The 16,704-nt window shown below is 40.5% G+C and overlaps 1 protein-coding gene across 1 annotated transcript in view; it reads right to left on the bottom strand.

Annotated features, from left to right (window-relative positions):
* Positions 1 to 16,704, bottom strand: part of USP12 (ubiquitin specific peptidase 12) — a 79,508-nt gene that overhangs the window by 13,743 nt on the left and 49,061 nt on the right. Inside the window, exons 4-6 of the mRNA XM_061170576.1 lie at positions 3,919 to 4,148; positions 318 to 394; positions 122 to 205 (exon numbers count right to left, since the gene is read on the bottom strand). Coding sequence (XP_061026559.1) covers positions 122 to 205; positions 318 to 394; positions 3,919 to 4,148 — 391 coding nt within the window. The remainder of the gene's footprint in view (positions 1 to 121; positions 206 to 317; positions 395 to 3,918; positions 4,149 to 16,704) is intronic.

The raw sequence follows: 16,704 nt of genomic DNA, 5'->3' as shown, positions 1-16,704 counted from the left end.
TGTTGGTGATAAAAGAAAGAATGTTTTCTCATTGCAAATTGTCATAGATCACTTTCAGCTAGAAAAGCCCATCTACAACACTGCCAAAGAATCACTATAAATGTCAAAAACACTAACTTACCGTTTGTGTGCTTCCTGTTTGCTGCGGCATTCTTCACAGTAGTATTTGTATTCACTGCATAGAGTTTCTGTGTTGCTAAAACCCCTGTGTAAAACACAAAATAATTTTGTCCATACCAGAAAATTATGTATTCATTTAAAAATATTCTAAACCAAAGGCAGTCATTACATGTCAAAATAAATAACTCTGCACTTACCTTAAGCAGTGAGTAATGGATGTGTTTTGTTCCACGTCAACAGAAAGGTCTAAAAAATCTTCATCTTTGCTGCTTATCTGTAAAAATAGGGAAATACCTTTGATTTCTTTTTTTTTTTTAAACATCTTCATTGGAGTATAATTGCTTTACAACCTTTGATTTCTTTAATCACTGTTCCAAAATGATAGAATTAAGTGCACTCTATTATTAGTATTATTAAGTATAATTAAGTATATAAAGAATTCTTTTTCCCCCAAGTTATCCAAAAGGACACTGAATGAATAACTTTCATTATATGTAGAGGTAAAACACCAAAGTGCACCTGTGACTGATTTTCTTACTGGCAAAGGCTAGTGTGATGTGAAATTCCATTACTTCCCCTAATCTTGGTAATACTGTGAAGCATAAAACAAACTGTACCATATACACTATTTCTTAAAAAACACAGGCCAAGATTGAATGAGAATGTTTGGCAAAGGACGTGATATCTGTATTGTTTTATCATTTAAAGAAAAAATTTAGCCCAAAATGCCAAACTATGATCTTCACTTATGACCTTCTTTTATTTCCCCCCAAAATTGAACAATGTTCTGTTTGAATTATGAATAAATCATCTTATAAAAATGAAGTTACTACTTATTCATCTGAACTGGAGTAGGACAGAACTTTAGTCATCACTTTTCCTACGCGCAAGGAGACGATGCGATGCAATGGGAGGGACCTCCGACTCGGTCCCCGGGGCCTCCCACTCTCAACGACTCTACACCCATTGATGGTCTGTGATGACTTTTCAATACAACACCAAAAGCATTTAAAGAATATCAAAAGCATTTCCATGAAGGAAAAAACTGGACTTTATTAAAATTACAATTTAATACTTAAAATTAAAAACTTCTGACCTACCAAAGACACAGTTCAGAGGATGAGAAGACAAGCCACAGACTTGGAGGAAATCTTTGCAAAAGACACACCTGATAAAGGACTGGTATCAAAAATATACAAAGAACTCTTAAAACTCCACAATAGGAAACAAACAACCTGATTTTAAAAATGGGTCAAAGACCAGTACAGATACCTCACCAAAGAAGATATACGGGTGGCAAATAAGCACACGAAAAGATGCTCCACATCATATGTCATCAGGGAAATGCAAATTAACACAACAACAAGACACCACTACACATCTACAACAGAAGAGCTAAAATCCAAAACACTGACAACAGCACATGCTGATAAGGATGTGGAGCAACAGGAACTCTCATTCATAGCTGGTGGGAATGTGCAATGGTGCAGCCACTTGGGTGGTTCCTTACAAAACTAAACACACTCTTCTTACCACATGATCCAGCAATTGTGCTCCCCAGTGCTGCACTAACCAAAGAGGCTGAGAAGTTACGCCCACACAAAAACCTGCACATGCATGTTCATAACAGCTTTGTTTGTAATTATCAAAACTTGGAAGCAACCTAGATGTCCTTCAGTAGGTGAATGGATAAACTCTGGTACCTCCAGACAAAAAATCGTAATTCAGCAATAAAAAGAAATGAGCTATCAAGCTGTGAACAGACACGCAGGAACCTCAAATACATACTGCTAAGTGAAAGAAGCCAATCTGAAAAGGCTGCATACGCTACGATTCCAACCACATGGCACCTGGAAAAGGCAAAACTATGGAGGCAGCAAAACAACCAGTGGCTGCCAGGGGTTGAGGAGGAGGGAAGCAGGAATAGTGGAGCACAGAGTGAAACCACTCCGTAGGATACTGTAGTGATTGACACATCATTATACATTTGTCAAAACAAAGAGAGATCAAAGAACAGGCAACACCAAGAATGAACCCTTATGTAAACTATGGATTTTAGATAATAATGTATCGACACTGGCCCATCAGTTGCAACAAATATATCTCACTAATGCCAAGGATGTTACTATTAGGGGGAAGTGGGGAGGGGGGCAATTTGGGAACTCTCTGTACTTTCCACTCCATTTTTCTTAAATCTATTTAAAAAAAAAAAAAAAAAAAAGACAGTTCCTTATTAGTCTCTGCCAGTATAAGTTTATCTGATTCAGTTAACCGAGTAGACTGTTATTCTTTCCAACATCCATAAAGCATTTCCCTTACTTTTCTTGCTTGTGGACTCTTTTCCAGTTGACCACGCTACTCTCCTCTGCTATTAAAAACTAGCAGTACAACCATCACAGTAAAGACTGGATTGGGCAAAAATCATCAGTGAATGCTAAGTCTGGGGGGAGATTTTGATGAGGAACAAGAATATCTGTGTCTCCCATAGTCTGCCTACTAGTTACAAGGGCATAAAAAACAGTCATTATGAAGTGGAGAAACTGAACAACATCGTGAATGGGAGATCAAAATTAATTTTACCAACGAGGGGCAGACGGAACTGTGTGCCTGTATGTGATATCCTGACGAGGACACATTAACTATGAATTGTTCCAACCAAGAATGTACAACCGGGGCTTCCCTGGTGGCGCAGGGGTTAAGAAACCACCTGCCAATGCAGAGGACACGGGTTCAAGCCCTGGTCCGGGAAGATCCCACATGCCACGGAGCAACTAAGCCCACGCACCACAACTACTGAGCCCACATGCTGCAACTACAACTACTGAAGCCCGCGCACCCAGAGCCCGTGCTCCACAACAAGACAAACCACCGCAATGAGAAGCCCGCGCACCAAAACAAAGAGTAGCCCCGACTCGCCACAACTAGAGAAAGCCAGCGTGCAGCAACGAAGACCCAATGCGGCCAAAAATAAAAAATTAATTAATAAAAGAAAAAAAAAGAATGCACAACCTGCATCTAATTAGAAGGAAACATCAGACAAACTTGATACGAGGAACGTTAGATTAAAAGGGGGAGGGGCATAGTCTTTAAAAATGTTAAGTATCATAAAAGACAAGAAGACTATGAACATGTTCCAGATGGCAGGAGGCTAAAGGAAGCATGGTGACCACAGGCGATGCAAACCACTAAACTCTAAAACCAGACCCTGTGCTGAGAGGAGACTGTGCTGTGAAGGGGGGTCACTGGCAGAACTGGATAAAGGTGCCTAAGTAAGAGTCTGACCTTTCGTTCGTCAAGGGAGAACAAGGTAAGAACTTAACAGGAGGCCTGCGTTATCCGACCCTATGAGTAAACCGTTTTCAAGAGATTTACCTACTGCTCATCTTTACAAACTACCCAGCAAGTGGGTAGTTTCCCTCCTTGAGTGTACACAGTAGGCTTCAGTTTTTATTCCAACCATAAACAACAAACATAATTGTAGGAAAAGGAACACAAATTAATATACTTCCCTGACTTGTAGGTTTCTTACGAGCTCAACTAAGACTATAATTTCCAGAACACGGCTCTATGGTCTCCTGTAGTGAAACAAACTCAAATAGTTCAAACTGCAGCAAGTATTTCTCTGCCACCTCAGTATTCACTATTAATAAGCAGACAACGGAGAGGCACATCTGTCACAGTCATATACTCTACACCTGAGGATTACAACTTTCAAGTTCATCTCTCATACCCATTCTCAAAGAACATTTAATATAATGGATTAGGTTTGTTCTATACGAAATTTTATGACATACTTACAGTTTCACAAGTAAGACATCTGGTTTCATTAGTTAATGTTCCCTGAAAAATCTCATGAACCCACGTTGGGTCTGGTGTGCTGTTGTTATTTTCACTGTCAATATTACCGTTGGGCAAACGACCATTTTGTTTTTCCTGCTTTCTCTCTTCTTGTAAAATATCAGCAATTGTATTTAGTAGGTAATTTAAGAATTCATGGGCATCTTGCTGCATGTAGTTGTCAAAAAGCTCTAAAAATAAGAATATAGAGACTTATTTCAGAATTAGTAACTTCATTAAAAAACTAAATTTAAAAAAAGAATAGTATTCTATCAGAACTAAGGAAAATGTTTGGAACTGTTACAGTAATGTACAAGAAATAGGTATCTTTCACATATACAAATTATGACTGAATTTGGAGAAAATAAAGTTATGATGAAAGAGAATTTTTAAAAAAAATACTAATAGATCAATGAGAAAAGAGCAAAACCTATCCTCACACATAATGTACTGAGGAGATAAGAAACAACTGCTTTTTATTAGCTCACTTAATCTATTACTCCACAAATATTACAACATGGCAAGTTTTTTTTTTTTTGGCTGCTGCATTGGGTCTTCGTTGCTGCACGCGGGCTTTCTCTAGTTGCGGCGAGCGGGGGCTACTCTTCATTGCAGTGCGCGGGCTTCTCACAGCGGTGGCTTCTCTTGTTGCAGAGCACAGGCTCTAGGCACGCGGGCTTCAGCAGTTGTGGCACGTGGGCTCAGTAGTTGTGGCTCGCGGGCTACAGAGCGCAGGCTCAGTAGTTGGGGCGCACGGGCTTAGTTGCTCCGCTGGCACGTGGGATCTTCCTGGATCAGGGATCGAACCAGTGTCCCCTGCATTGGCAGGTGGATTCTTAACCATTGCACCACCAGGGAAGTCCCAACATGGAAAGTTTTATAGTAGAAGCTGGACAACCTCTTGGCAGTGCCAACGCAAATGCATAGAACCACAGAGGAAGTTGTTAACATTAAGAAATACTGGGCCATACATGCTAGAGATTCTGATTAAGTCAGAGATGAGGCCTGGAACCTGCACTTTTCAAAGCTCCTCCAGGTGACTCTGCTGTGCAGTCAGGTTTAGGGAACAAAGGCACCATGAACTACCTATTTAATCCAGAGAATCTCTAAGGCCCCTTCCAAATGTGAGGTCTGTAACTCTGTGGAATGTTCCCTGTAGTTACAGGAATAAGTAAATGTCGTGGAAACCTGAGGGTCGCTAACATTAAGTGCTTGACCTGTGCTTGCATCACGCACCCTGAGCCTGAAGAGGAAGGACTTCAGGGGCAGGGTCTCATGCCCTGTGACACTGCTATTAATGGTATTTCACAAGTGAGGAAAGGGGATCAAGTGGTAAAGTCACTTCCAGGAAGCGGCAAGGCCAGGATTCAAGCCAGGCCATCCGGCCCCAGCGAGCCACACACAGGCAGCCGGGGCCACCTGGCCACACAAGGCGCCTGTGGTCCAGCCAACAAAACGCACTCAGATAACCACCTAGTCAGGAAGCTTCACCTTCAGAGCTTCCGTAAACATTTAATAAGTGCCAGGAAGTTCACAGTTTACATTTTTTTAAATGATAGAATATAAATTGAGAAGAAAATTTAGGGAAAGCCTTCCTAAAATAAAAGGAATTTAAAAATTACATTTTAGAAGAGCTACAGACATGACTGCATAAAACTAAGTTCCATGCATTAGAACTCATTAAAAAAGTTAAAAACAGTGAAACCTGAAAGTTATTAACATCTTCAACATATAATATAAAGAGTTTATCTCAACACAACAGAAAATACAAAGTTGGCAAAGGACTTGAAATCAACAATTTATAGAAACAAGATTCAAAAGTTTAAATAAAACACATGAAAAAACATTCAACCCCACTGTAACGAAAAAGGTCTTGATTTTCCTGTCTCTAAAATGGAATACCATCTTCCTCTGCAAGGTTATTATAAAGATAAAATGGGAGCAAGTGAAAATATTCATTTTCATGAATATTAAAAGAAAATAATGATTTTAATCTAGGTGTCAAAAAGACCTTTGAAAAGTATCACATTTAAGGTGCAGGTGCTAGAACAAGACTGTCTGGATCCGTCCTGTGGTTCCACCTCTGGTCACGGGCATGTCACAGGCCAACACAATGATGCTAGGACTGCACCCGGAGCCATACTTCACTTCTCTGCTATAAGTCTGTCCTGAGGGGTTTGATTGGCCTTAAACAAACTCCCTATGTTATTTTTAAGAACAATAAAAGCCCTGAGTCCTAAGAGTTACTGCATTAGCCCACGTGGACTTAACCTCTAACTGATCTGTAATTCGTTGTACTGCGTGTCTTCTGGGTTTTGCCCACAAGGGACAGTGGAGCCAAAGCATCTGACACCACCCCACCACCTGCTCCGGCAGAAGTCACGGCACACCACCCACACCGTGAGACGCCTGCACCTCTGCAGACCCTCCGGCCATCCTCTCCATCTCTGAGATGAAGCCAAGCCATGCTCGGAACCCTCAGGTGGTGCCACCAATGGACCGGTCTGTGCCGAAGTTGAGATAACTGAGGTCAACGACCTTTCCCCTTGCCTCTCAAGGCAATAATCTCCATCCCTAAGAACACCACCCTGCCCCTCACCCCAGTTTCCTAGTCTCCACTATTATTGTACCTCACTTCCTTCCTCATCCTTGGGATTTTCTTCTTTGTCTGCTGTTCCTTCTAAGAGCTGCTTTCAGTTCTAAACTCCCCATTTCTTCAACCTTTGGCATCTTCCAGCTTCCTGCTGCCACCCCTAAACCACTACACTTTCACTTGCATATAAAAACTCTCCCTCAATCAAGAAAACTCGTAAGATCTGGCCATCCTACCCTTAACCCTCACCCTTCTGGGGTCATGGCTAACCTCCGCTCGCCCACTAATGGCCTGATCCATGGTTTCTCCGTCCACCCCGACTCCTGCCCTAACCTGCTCCGTGTCCAGGCAGCTCCTGGACGTGAATGGAACCCCTCAAAAACCAAGAGCTTCCATCTCTCACTTACCCCTCCCCAGGTCACAGAATCACCAACCTCAGGAGGCCCACTAAGATGAGGACTGCAAGGAGATTATGCCAGAGGTGATTAGGGGTCTTGAGCAAAGTGGAAACAAACTGGGGAAGTCATGGAGAATCTAGAGGGAGGGATGATGGGAGAGGACCAGGAGAAAGACTCTATAATCACTGCTAAGGGCCTGGTTAGGGTGAGGGATGAATAATTCTCCACAGTGGATAGCTACATGATGGCTTAATGCCACAAGCTAGACTCATTCTTCCCTCTTAAATTATTTTAGCATATATGCATGTTTTTCAAAATAAATATTTTTTTGTAAAGCAGAAATATGCAAATGTTTTATTTTTTTAAAAGATGAAATATCTTTTTTGGGGGGATGTTCCTTTAATACAGAACAATGACATCATATTCAAAGAAATACCTCAATTGACCTGAATGCTCTACAAATGAGATGCAAAGTAAATCAGAAAATACTCTATTTTGTTAAAATATTTTAAATATTATAGTCCATTTTCTATAAACATAGTAAACCGAACATACCAGAACCTTGCAGAGCCTAAACTAAGAGCAGCCACTGTAGTTTTAAACACCGACCAAGACCACATAAACATCCGAACATCATCAACTAAATGGCCTCACGACAGTCCCTGTAAACTGTATTATATTTAATTTCTAAACTCTTAGCTTTCTTATGGGTGGCTTTCTTCTCTGCAAAGCAGCATAATGGGCAAGGCGGACTTCAAACTTGCTTTGGCAAATTAAACAAATTCACTCATTCATTCACTCATCCAACAAATATCTAGTAAGCACCTCCGATGTGCCAGGAACTGGATTAAGTGCTGGGACTACAAAGGTGCATAGGAACAAATGGCTCCCGACACTGAGGAACTGACAGTCTAGCGGGAGAGACAGACAATGTCAATATTAAGTAAACGTATATGAAACGTATAAGCTATCAAAGTCCTGGTACAGCTGTAACATCAATGCAAAAAAATAAAAGAGGGAAACTAAATCACTGCCTAAAAGTAAGTTTTCTTCATAATTCAGAAATAGCTACAGCTTTTCATCATACAAAATATCTTTCATGCTCTTTTGGAGAAAAAGGATTAATGAATATGAGAAATTATTTACTAAAATCTATTTAATAGCTGTTATTTGTGAACAACTAGTTATTTCCTCGCTTGAGGAAGACGAATACTTGAATATGTGTTTATATTTTTGTATCTGTGTCTCTCCATAGCACCTGAAATGCTGCTGTGTACATACAGGTTCCTTGAGAACCAGCACCCTTCCTACTGCATTCACTGCTGTATCCCCAGCACTCAGAACAGTACTGCCACACATTAGATGTGCCTGACATTTCTTGAGTGAATGAATGAAGGAACAGATAACAGGGGTTGAAACAGCTAAGACGACATGAGAAGAATAAACTTGGCCCCAAACAACAATATGGATAATGCATTTTGCCTCAAGCCAGCTGGTCTGACTTCAAGTCCTCCTTAGATGATCCAGCTGAGTCAACTCTCGGTAAGTTAGGTCACCAACCTGTGTGTTAATTCTTCTAAACAAGGGAGAGCTGACAGAAGTCAATCATCATAAACAGATGGCTTCGTTTCCTACCTCCACAACTGCAGGAGTCTCCTGGCCAGTCGCCATGCTTCTCCTCGTGCTGCCCATGGGCGCCCCTTCCTGCCACCAGGCCCCCGGCAGCCAGGGGACCTTCTGATGCAGAGCGGAGCCCTCCAGGGGCCTCCCGTGGCTTTCACAATAAATCGGGAGCTGCCTAGCCCTTCTTTCTCTCTGACTTGACCTTCACCTCACGCCACTCTAGCTGCAGTAATTTTCTTGCTGTCCTTCAAGCACTCAGGGCAACTGCAGTTTCTGCTCTACCTGCTTGGAACAACCCTGCTTCTGATCTTCAAATGACTTGTCTCTCACTTCAAATCTCTGCTCTCACATCACTTATCAACTCCCTCATCCTCTACCACCTTGCCCTGCTTACTTTTATTTGTAGCAATGACACATTATCTTACGTAACTGTTTGTCTGTCTTTCTCGCTAGAATGTCAGCCCCGTGAGGGTAGAGGTTTGTCTTATTTCATTATCCCTAATTCCTGCACAGTGCCTGGAACACAGCAGGGACTAAGCATACAATCATTAATGCAATGCAAGTATTCCCTGTCATCAAAGACAACATACATGTGGAGCAAGTGTCACCACCCCGTGTGTAGGACACAGTGCTGTAGTGTCTTCTGCTTTGATTAGGTAACATAAATTAAAGTTTCAAAAACAAAAATCCATTACTGAAATTAAAATAGATTCTTTCCAAGGGATATCTAAACGATTAGTAATATAAAGCAATAGTGGTGAAAACAATATAGAGCTAACATCCATTGGGAATACAGAATGGGAAGTTTTTAACATAACATGGAAGGAGATTGATTTAAGAACACTCCAGAAAATACATTCTAAGATGGCGGTGTGGGAAGATGCCAAGTTAGCGTCTCCCAACTAGGGTGCCTGCCAGCCACTGGTGGGGACCTTGACGCCCAAGGAGACAGGAGGAACCCCCAAGTGAACCGGTAGGACGTGGAGGGACTGAAGGGGGAGGAGAAGTGGAAGCCAGATAGGGTCAGAGCCCCTGGGGCTGGGGAGATCAGGAAACGCAGATGGGAGGGACCCTCCCGGAGGAGAGGGAGAGAAGCGCAGGGCGTCTGCCCTGCCCACTCGGCCCGGGGAGCCTGCTGAGCTCCCAGGCCGGTCCTCTGCCCTCCAGGGCCCACCCCTCCCCCTGGCCGCATTGGTCCCAGGGGCATAGGAAGGAGGCCAAGGGAGAACAGGAGAGGCAGGAGGGAGGAGCAGGAGAGGAGAGGAGGGCGTTTGCCCCTCTGACTCAAGCCCAGGAAGCCTGCTGGGCTCCCAGGTGAGGTCCTCCACCCTCTGAGACCAGGGGTGGGGGGGGGGCACGCCTGGGCCCCTTCTGTTCCTTGAGCCTAAGCCCCACCCCCCCCATAGCTCCCAGGGCCTTCTCCAGTCCTGTGGGTCCTGAGCATTGGCCCCACCCACCACCCAAACCTCTCCCTTGCTTAGGCCCTGCCCTCCACAGCCAAGGGCTTTTCCCCCTCTTTTTTCTCCTTTTCTTTCTTTTCTTTTCCTTTTCCCTCCTCCTCTTTTTCACTATTGCAGTACTGTCGTACTTTCCGGTTGTTGATTCATCTATATTTTTATTTTTATAGTCTTTCTAACATTATCTGTTAGTTTCCTACTCTAATTTTATTTTTTACTTTGTTATTGTTCTCTCTCTTTTTTTTTTTTTGCCACCCCACATGGCTTGCGGGATCTTGGTTCACGAGCCGGGGGTCTGGCTGAAGCTCCTGCGGTGGGAGCTCTGTGTCCAAACCACTGGACTAACAGAGAACCTCAGACCCCAGGGAATATTCACTGGAGTGAGGTCTCACAAAGGTCCTCATCTCAGCACCAAGACCCAGCTCTACCCAACAGCCTACAAACTCCAGTGTTGGAAACCTCAGGCCAAACAACCAGTAAGAAAGGAACACAATCCTACTCGTTAATAAAAGAAAAAAGAGAGATGGCAAAAAAACATGTCACAGGTGAAGGATCAAGGTAAAAACCTACAAGACCAAATAAATGAAGAGGAAATAGGCAGTCTACCTGAAAAAGAATTCAGAGTAATGATAGTAAAGATGATCCAGACTCTCGGAAATAGAATGGAGGCACGGATTGAGAAAATACAAGAAATGTTTAACAAAGATCTATAAGAACTAAAGAACAAACAAACAGAGACGAACAACACAGTAACTAAAATGAAAAATACACTAGAAGGAATCAATAACAGAATAACAGAGGCAGAAGAAGGAATAAGTGAGCTGGAAGACAAAATGGTGGAAATAACTGCCGAGGAGCAGAATAAAGAAAGAAGAATGAAAAGAATTGAAGACAATCTCAGAGACCTCTGGGACAACACTAAACGCACCAACATTCAAATTATAGGGGTCCCAGAAGAAGAAGAGAAAAAGAAAGGGTCTGAGAAAATATTAGAAGAGATTATAGTCCAAAACTTCCTTAACATGGGAAAGGAAATAGTCACCCAAGTCCAGGAAGCACAGAGAGTCCCATAAAGGATAAACCCTAGGAAAAACACACCAAGACACATATTAACCAAACTAACAAAAATTAAATTCAAAGAAAAAATATTAAAAGCAGCAAGGGAAAAACAAAAAATAACATGCAAAGGAATCCCCATAAGGTTTATCAGCTGATTTTTCAGTAGAAATTCTACAGGCCAGAAGGGAATGGCAGGATATACTTAAAGTGAGGAAACAGGAAAACCTACAACCAAGATTGCTCTACCGAGCAAGGATCTCATTCAGATTCAACAGAGAAATCAAAAGCTTTTCAGACAAGCCAAAGCTAACAGAATTCAGCACCACCAAACCAGCTTTACAACAACTGCTAAAGAAACTTCTCCAGGCAGGAAACACGAGAGAAGAAAAAGACCCACAAAAACAAACCCAAAACAATTAAGAAAATGGTAATAGGAACATACATATCAATAACTTTGAATGTAAGTGGATTAAATGCCCCAACCAAAAGACACAGACTGACTGAATGGATACAAAAACAAGACCCATATATATGCTGTCTACAAGAGACCCACTTCAGACCTAGGGACACATACAGACTGAAAGTGAAGGGATGGAAAAAGATATTCCATGCACATGGAAATCAAAAGAAAGCTGGAGTAGCAATACTCGTATCAGATAAAATAGACTTTAAAATAAAGACTGTTACAAGAGATAAGGAGGGACACTACATAATGATCAAAGAGTCAATCCAAGAAGAAGATATAACAATTATAAATGTTTATGCACCCAACACAGGAGCATCTCAATACATAAGGCAAATGCTAACAACCATGAAAGGAGAAATCGACAGTAACACAATAACAGTAGGGTCCTTTAACACGCCACTTACACCAGTGGACAGATCATCCAAACAGAAAATAAATAAGGAAAAAAAGCTTTAAATGACACAACAGACCAGATAGATTTAACTGATATTTATAGAACATTCCACCCAAAAGTGGTAGAATACACTTTCTTTTCAAGTGCACATGGAACATTCTCCAGGATAGATCACATCTTGGGTCACAAATCAAGCCTCGGAAAATTTAAGAAAGTTGAAATCGTATCAAGCATATTTTCTGACCACAACGCTATGAGACTGGAAATCAATTACAGGAAAAAAACTGTAAGAAACACAAATACACAGAAGCTAAACAGTGTGCTACTAAATAACCAAGAGATCACTGAAGAAATCAAAGAAGAAATTAAAAAATACACAGAAACAAATGACAACGAAAACATGACAACCCAAAACCTATGGGATGCAGCAAAAGCAGTTCTAAGAGGGAAGTTTACAGCAATTCAATCTCAACTCAAGAAACAAGAAAAATCTCAAGTAAACAATCTAACCCTACAGACGTAACACAACTAGAGAAAGAACAAAGAAAACCCAAAGTCAGTAGAAGGAAAGAAATCATAAAGATCAGAGCAGAAATAAATGAAATAGAAATGAAGAAAACAACAGCAAAGATCAATAAAACTAAAAGCTGGTTCTTTGAGAAGATAAACAAAACTGACAAACCCTTAGCCAGACTCATCAAGAAAAAAGGGGAGAGAACACAAATCAATAAAATTAGAAATGAAAAAGGAGAAATCACAACTGACACTGCAGAAATACAAAGGATTATAAGAGACTACTACAAACAACTATATGCCAATAAAATGGACAACCACAAAGAAATGGACAAATTCTTGGAAAGGTACAATTTTCCAAGACTGAACCAGGAAGAATTAGAAATAATAAACAGACCTATCACAAGTAATGAAATTGAAACCACAACTAAAAATCTTCCAACAAACGAAAGTCCAGGACAGATGTCTTCACAGGTGAATTCTATCAAACATTTAGAGAAGAGCTTAACACTCATCCTTCTCAAACTCTTCCAAAAAATTGCAAAGGGAGAAACATTCCCAAATTCATTCTATGAAACCACCATCACCCTGATACCAAAACCAGAAACAGGTATCACAAAAAAAGAAAATTATAGACCAATATCACTGATGAACATAGATGCAAAATCCTGAACAAAATACTAGCAAACAGAATCCAACAACACATTAAAAGGATCATACACCATGATCAAGTGGGATTTATCCCAGGGATGCAAGGATTCTTCAATATATGCAAATCAATCAATGGGATACACCACATTAGCAAATTAAGGAATAAAAACCATATGATCATCTCAATAGATGCAGAAAAAGCTTTTGACAAAATTCAACACCCATCTATGATAAAAACTCTCCAGAAAATGGGCATAGAGGGAACCTACCTTAACATAATAAAGGCCATATATGATAAACCCACAGCAAGCATCATACTCAATGGTGAAAAACTGAAAGCATTTCCACTAAGATCAGGAACAAGACAAGGATGTCCACTCTTGCCACTCTTACTCAACATAGTGTTGGAAGTCCTAGCCACAGCAATCAGAGAAGAAAAAGAAATAAAAGGAATACAAATTGGAAAAGAAGATGTAAAACTGTCTCTGTTTGCAGATGACACGATATTATACATAGAAAATCCAAAGATGCCACCAGAAAACTGCTAGAACTAATCAATGAATTTGGTTAAGGTTTCAGGATACAAAATTAATGCACAGAAATCTCTGGCATTCCTATACACCAACAACGAAAAATCAGAAAGAGAAATTAGGGAAACACTCCCATTTACCATTGCAACAAAAGGAATAAAATACCTAGGAATAAACCTGCCTAAGGAGGCAAAAGACTTGTACTCAGAAAACTATAAAACACTGATGAAAGAAATCAAAGATGACATAAACAGATGGAGAAATATACCATGTTCTTGGATTGGAAGAATCAATATTGTGAAAATGACTATACTACCCAAAGCAATCTACAGATTCAATGCAATCCCTATCAAACTACCAGTGGCATTCTTCAAAGAATTAGAACAAAAAATTTTACAATTCGTATGGAAACACAAAAGACCCCAAATAGCCAAAGCAATCTTGAGAAAGAAAAACGGAGTTGGAGGAATCAGGCTCTCCGACTTCAAACTACACCACAAAGCTACAGTAATCAAGACAGTATGGTACCGGCACAAAAACGAATATAGATCAATGGTACGGGATAGAATGCCCAGAGATAAACCCACGCACATATGGGCACCTAATTTATGACAAAGGAGGCAAGAACATACAATGGAGAAAAGACAGCCTCTTCAGTAAGTGGTGCTGGGAAAACTGGACAGCTACATGTGAAAGAATGAAATTAGAACACTCCCTAACACCATACACAAAAATAAACTCAAAGTGGATTAAAGACCTAAATGTAAGACCAGACACTATAAAACTCTTAGAGGAAAACATAGGAAAAACACTGTTTGACATAAACCACAGCAATATCTTTTTTGACCCACCTCCTACAGTAATGGAAATAAAAACAAAAATAAACACATCGGACTTAATTAAACTTAAAAGCTTTTTCACAGCACAGGAAACCATAAGCAAGACAAAAAGACAACCCTCAGGATAGGAGAAAATATTTGCAAATGAAACAACAAAGGATTAATCTCCAAAATATACAAAAAGCTCATGGAGCTCAATATCAAACAAACAAACAATTCAATTAAAAAACTGGCAGAAGACCTAAATAGACATTTCACCAAAGAAGACATACAGATGGCCAAGAGGCACATGAAAAGACGCTCAACATCACTAATTACCAGGGAAATGCAAATCAAAACTACAGTGAGGTATCACCTCACGCTGGTCAGAATGGCCATTATCAAAAAATCTAGAAACAAAAAATGCTGGAGAAGGTGTGGTGAAAAGGGAACCCTCCTGCACTGTTGGTGGGAATGTAAATTGATACAACCACTATGAAGAACAGTATGGAGGATCCTTAAAAAACTAAAAATAGAACTACCATACGACCCAGCAATCCCACTCCTGGGCATATACCCTGAGAAAACCATAATTCAAAAAGAGACATGTACCACAATGTTCACTGCAGCACTATTTACAATAGCCAGGACAGGGAACCAACCTAAATGTCCATCGATAGATGACATAGATAAAGAATATGTGGCACATATATACAATGGAATATTATTCAGCCATAAAAAGAAACGGAATTATTTGCAGTGAGATAGATGGACCTAGAATCTGTGATACAGAGTGAAGTAAGTCAGAAAGAGAAAAATAAATACCGTATGCTAATGCATATATATGGAATCTAAAAAAAAAACAAAAAAGGTACTGATGAAACTAGTGCAGGGCAGGAATAAAGACGTAGACATAGAGAATGGACTTGAGGACACGGGGTGGGAGGGGGAAGCTGGGGCTAAGTGAGAGTAGCATCGACATATATACACTACCAAATGTAAAACAGATAGCTAGTGGGAAGCAGCAGCATAGCACAGGGAGATCAGCTCGGTGCTTTGCAATGACCTAGAGGGGTGGGATAGGGAGGATGGGAGGGAGGCTCAGGAGGGAGGGGATATGGGGACATATGTATGCATATGGGTGATTCACTTTGGGGTACAACAGAAACTAACACAGTACTATGAACCAATTACACTCCGATGAAGATCTATGAAAAAATAAAATTAAAAAAATTAAAATAAAATGTATAACAATATTAGATAATGCTGGATGGAGCAAATGGAGTTCAAGTATTATAGAATACTTGAATTTTTGGGGGGCAGTGGTTAAAATATTTTTTACAATATACTCTAATAAGTCAAGGATACATACTGTAATCTCTAGGGTAAGCATGAAAAGAATAGTAAAAGAGTGTATAATTAATAAACTAATATGAAGAAAAAAGAACACTCCAACAATGAAAGTTAGTGGAGATATTGAAATAGGTTAACACACTTTCCAGAGATTTAAAACAAACCGGTCAATAAAATCTCACGAGAGTTATGCAATGGATACCTTATTAAATCTTCTTTGATTTGCATGCTCTCCTCTACATTAATTAGCGGGAAAAAAGTCAAAAGCCAAAAATCAAAACATATTTACAAAAGCCAACAACATCAAGTAATAAACATGCTTGTCTATTAAATATTATTTCTGAGGTATAGAAAAATGAAACAAAGCTTATGAAAAGATGGGTTTGGAATATTCATTCTGGAATCAATCTCATTCAACAAAGTAATTAAGAAGTCTACTGTGTACCAACTGACTCTGCCTAAACACACAAAAAAAATCAAAAAAATTGAACTACTAAAAAATAACAAATACTGGAAAGATATCTCAGCTTTGATAAGCAAACATATAAAGCTGCAGGTATTGAACCACACAGAACTTTCAAAACACAGAAACGTGAACGCTGCGTTCAGCAGGAGAGTCGATCTAAATTTAAAAATCATCGTTCATTCTGCCTGCTAATGCAGGGGACACGGGTTCGAGCCCTGGTCTGGGAAGATCCGACATGCCGTGGAGCAACTAGGCCCGTGAGCCACAACTACTGAGCCTGCGCGTCTGGAGCCCGTGCTCCGCAACAAGAGAGGCCACGATAGTGAGAGGCCCGCACACCGCGATGAGGAGTGGTCCCCGCTCGCCGCAACTAGAGAAAGCCCTCGCACAGAAACGAAGACCCAACACAGCCAAAAATAAATAAAT

This window comes from Eubalaena glacialis, chromosome 16, assembly GCF_028564815.1.
Source record: "Eubalaena glacialis isolate mEubGla1 chromosome 16, mEubGla1.1.hap2.+ XY, whole genome shotgun sequence".
NCBI classification, from domain to species: Eukaryota; Metazoa; Chordata; class Mammalia; order Artiodactyla; family Balaenidae; genus Eubalaena; species Eubalaena glacialis.
This window is presented reverse-complemented; position numbering and strand designations above follow the sequence as displayed.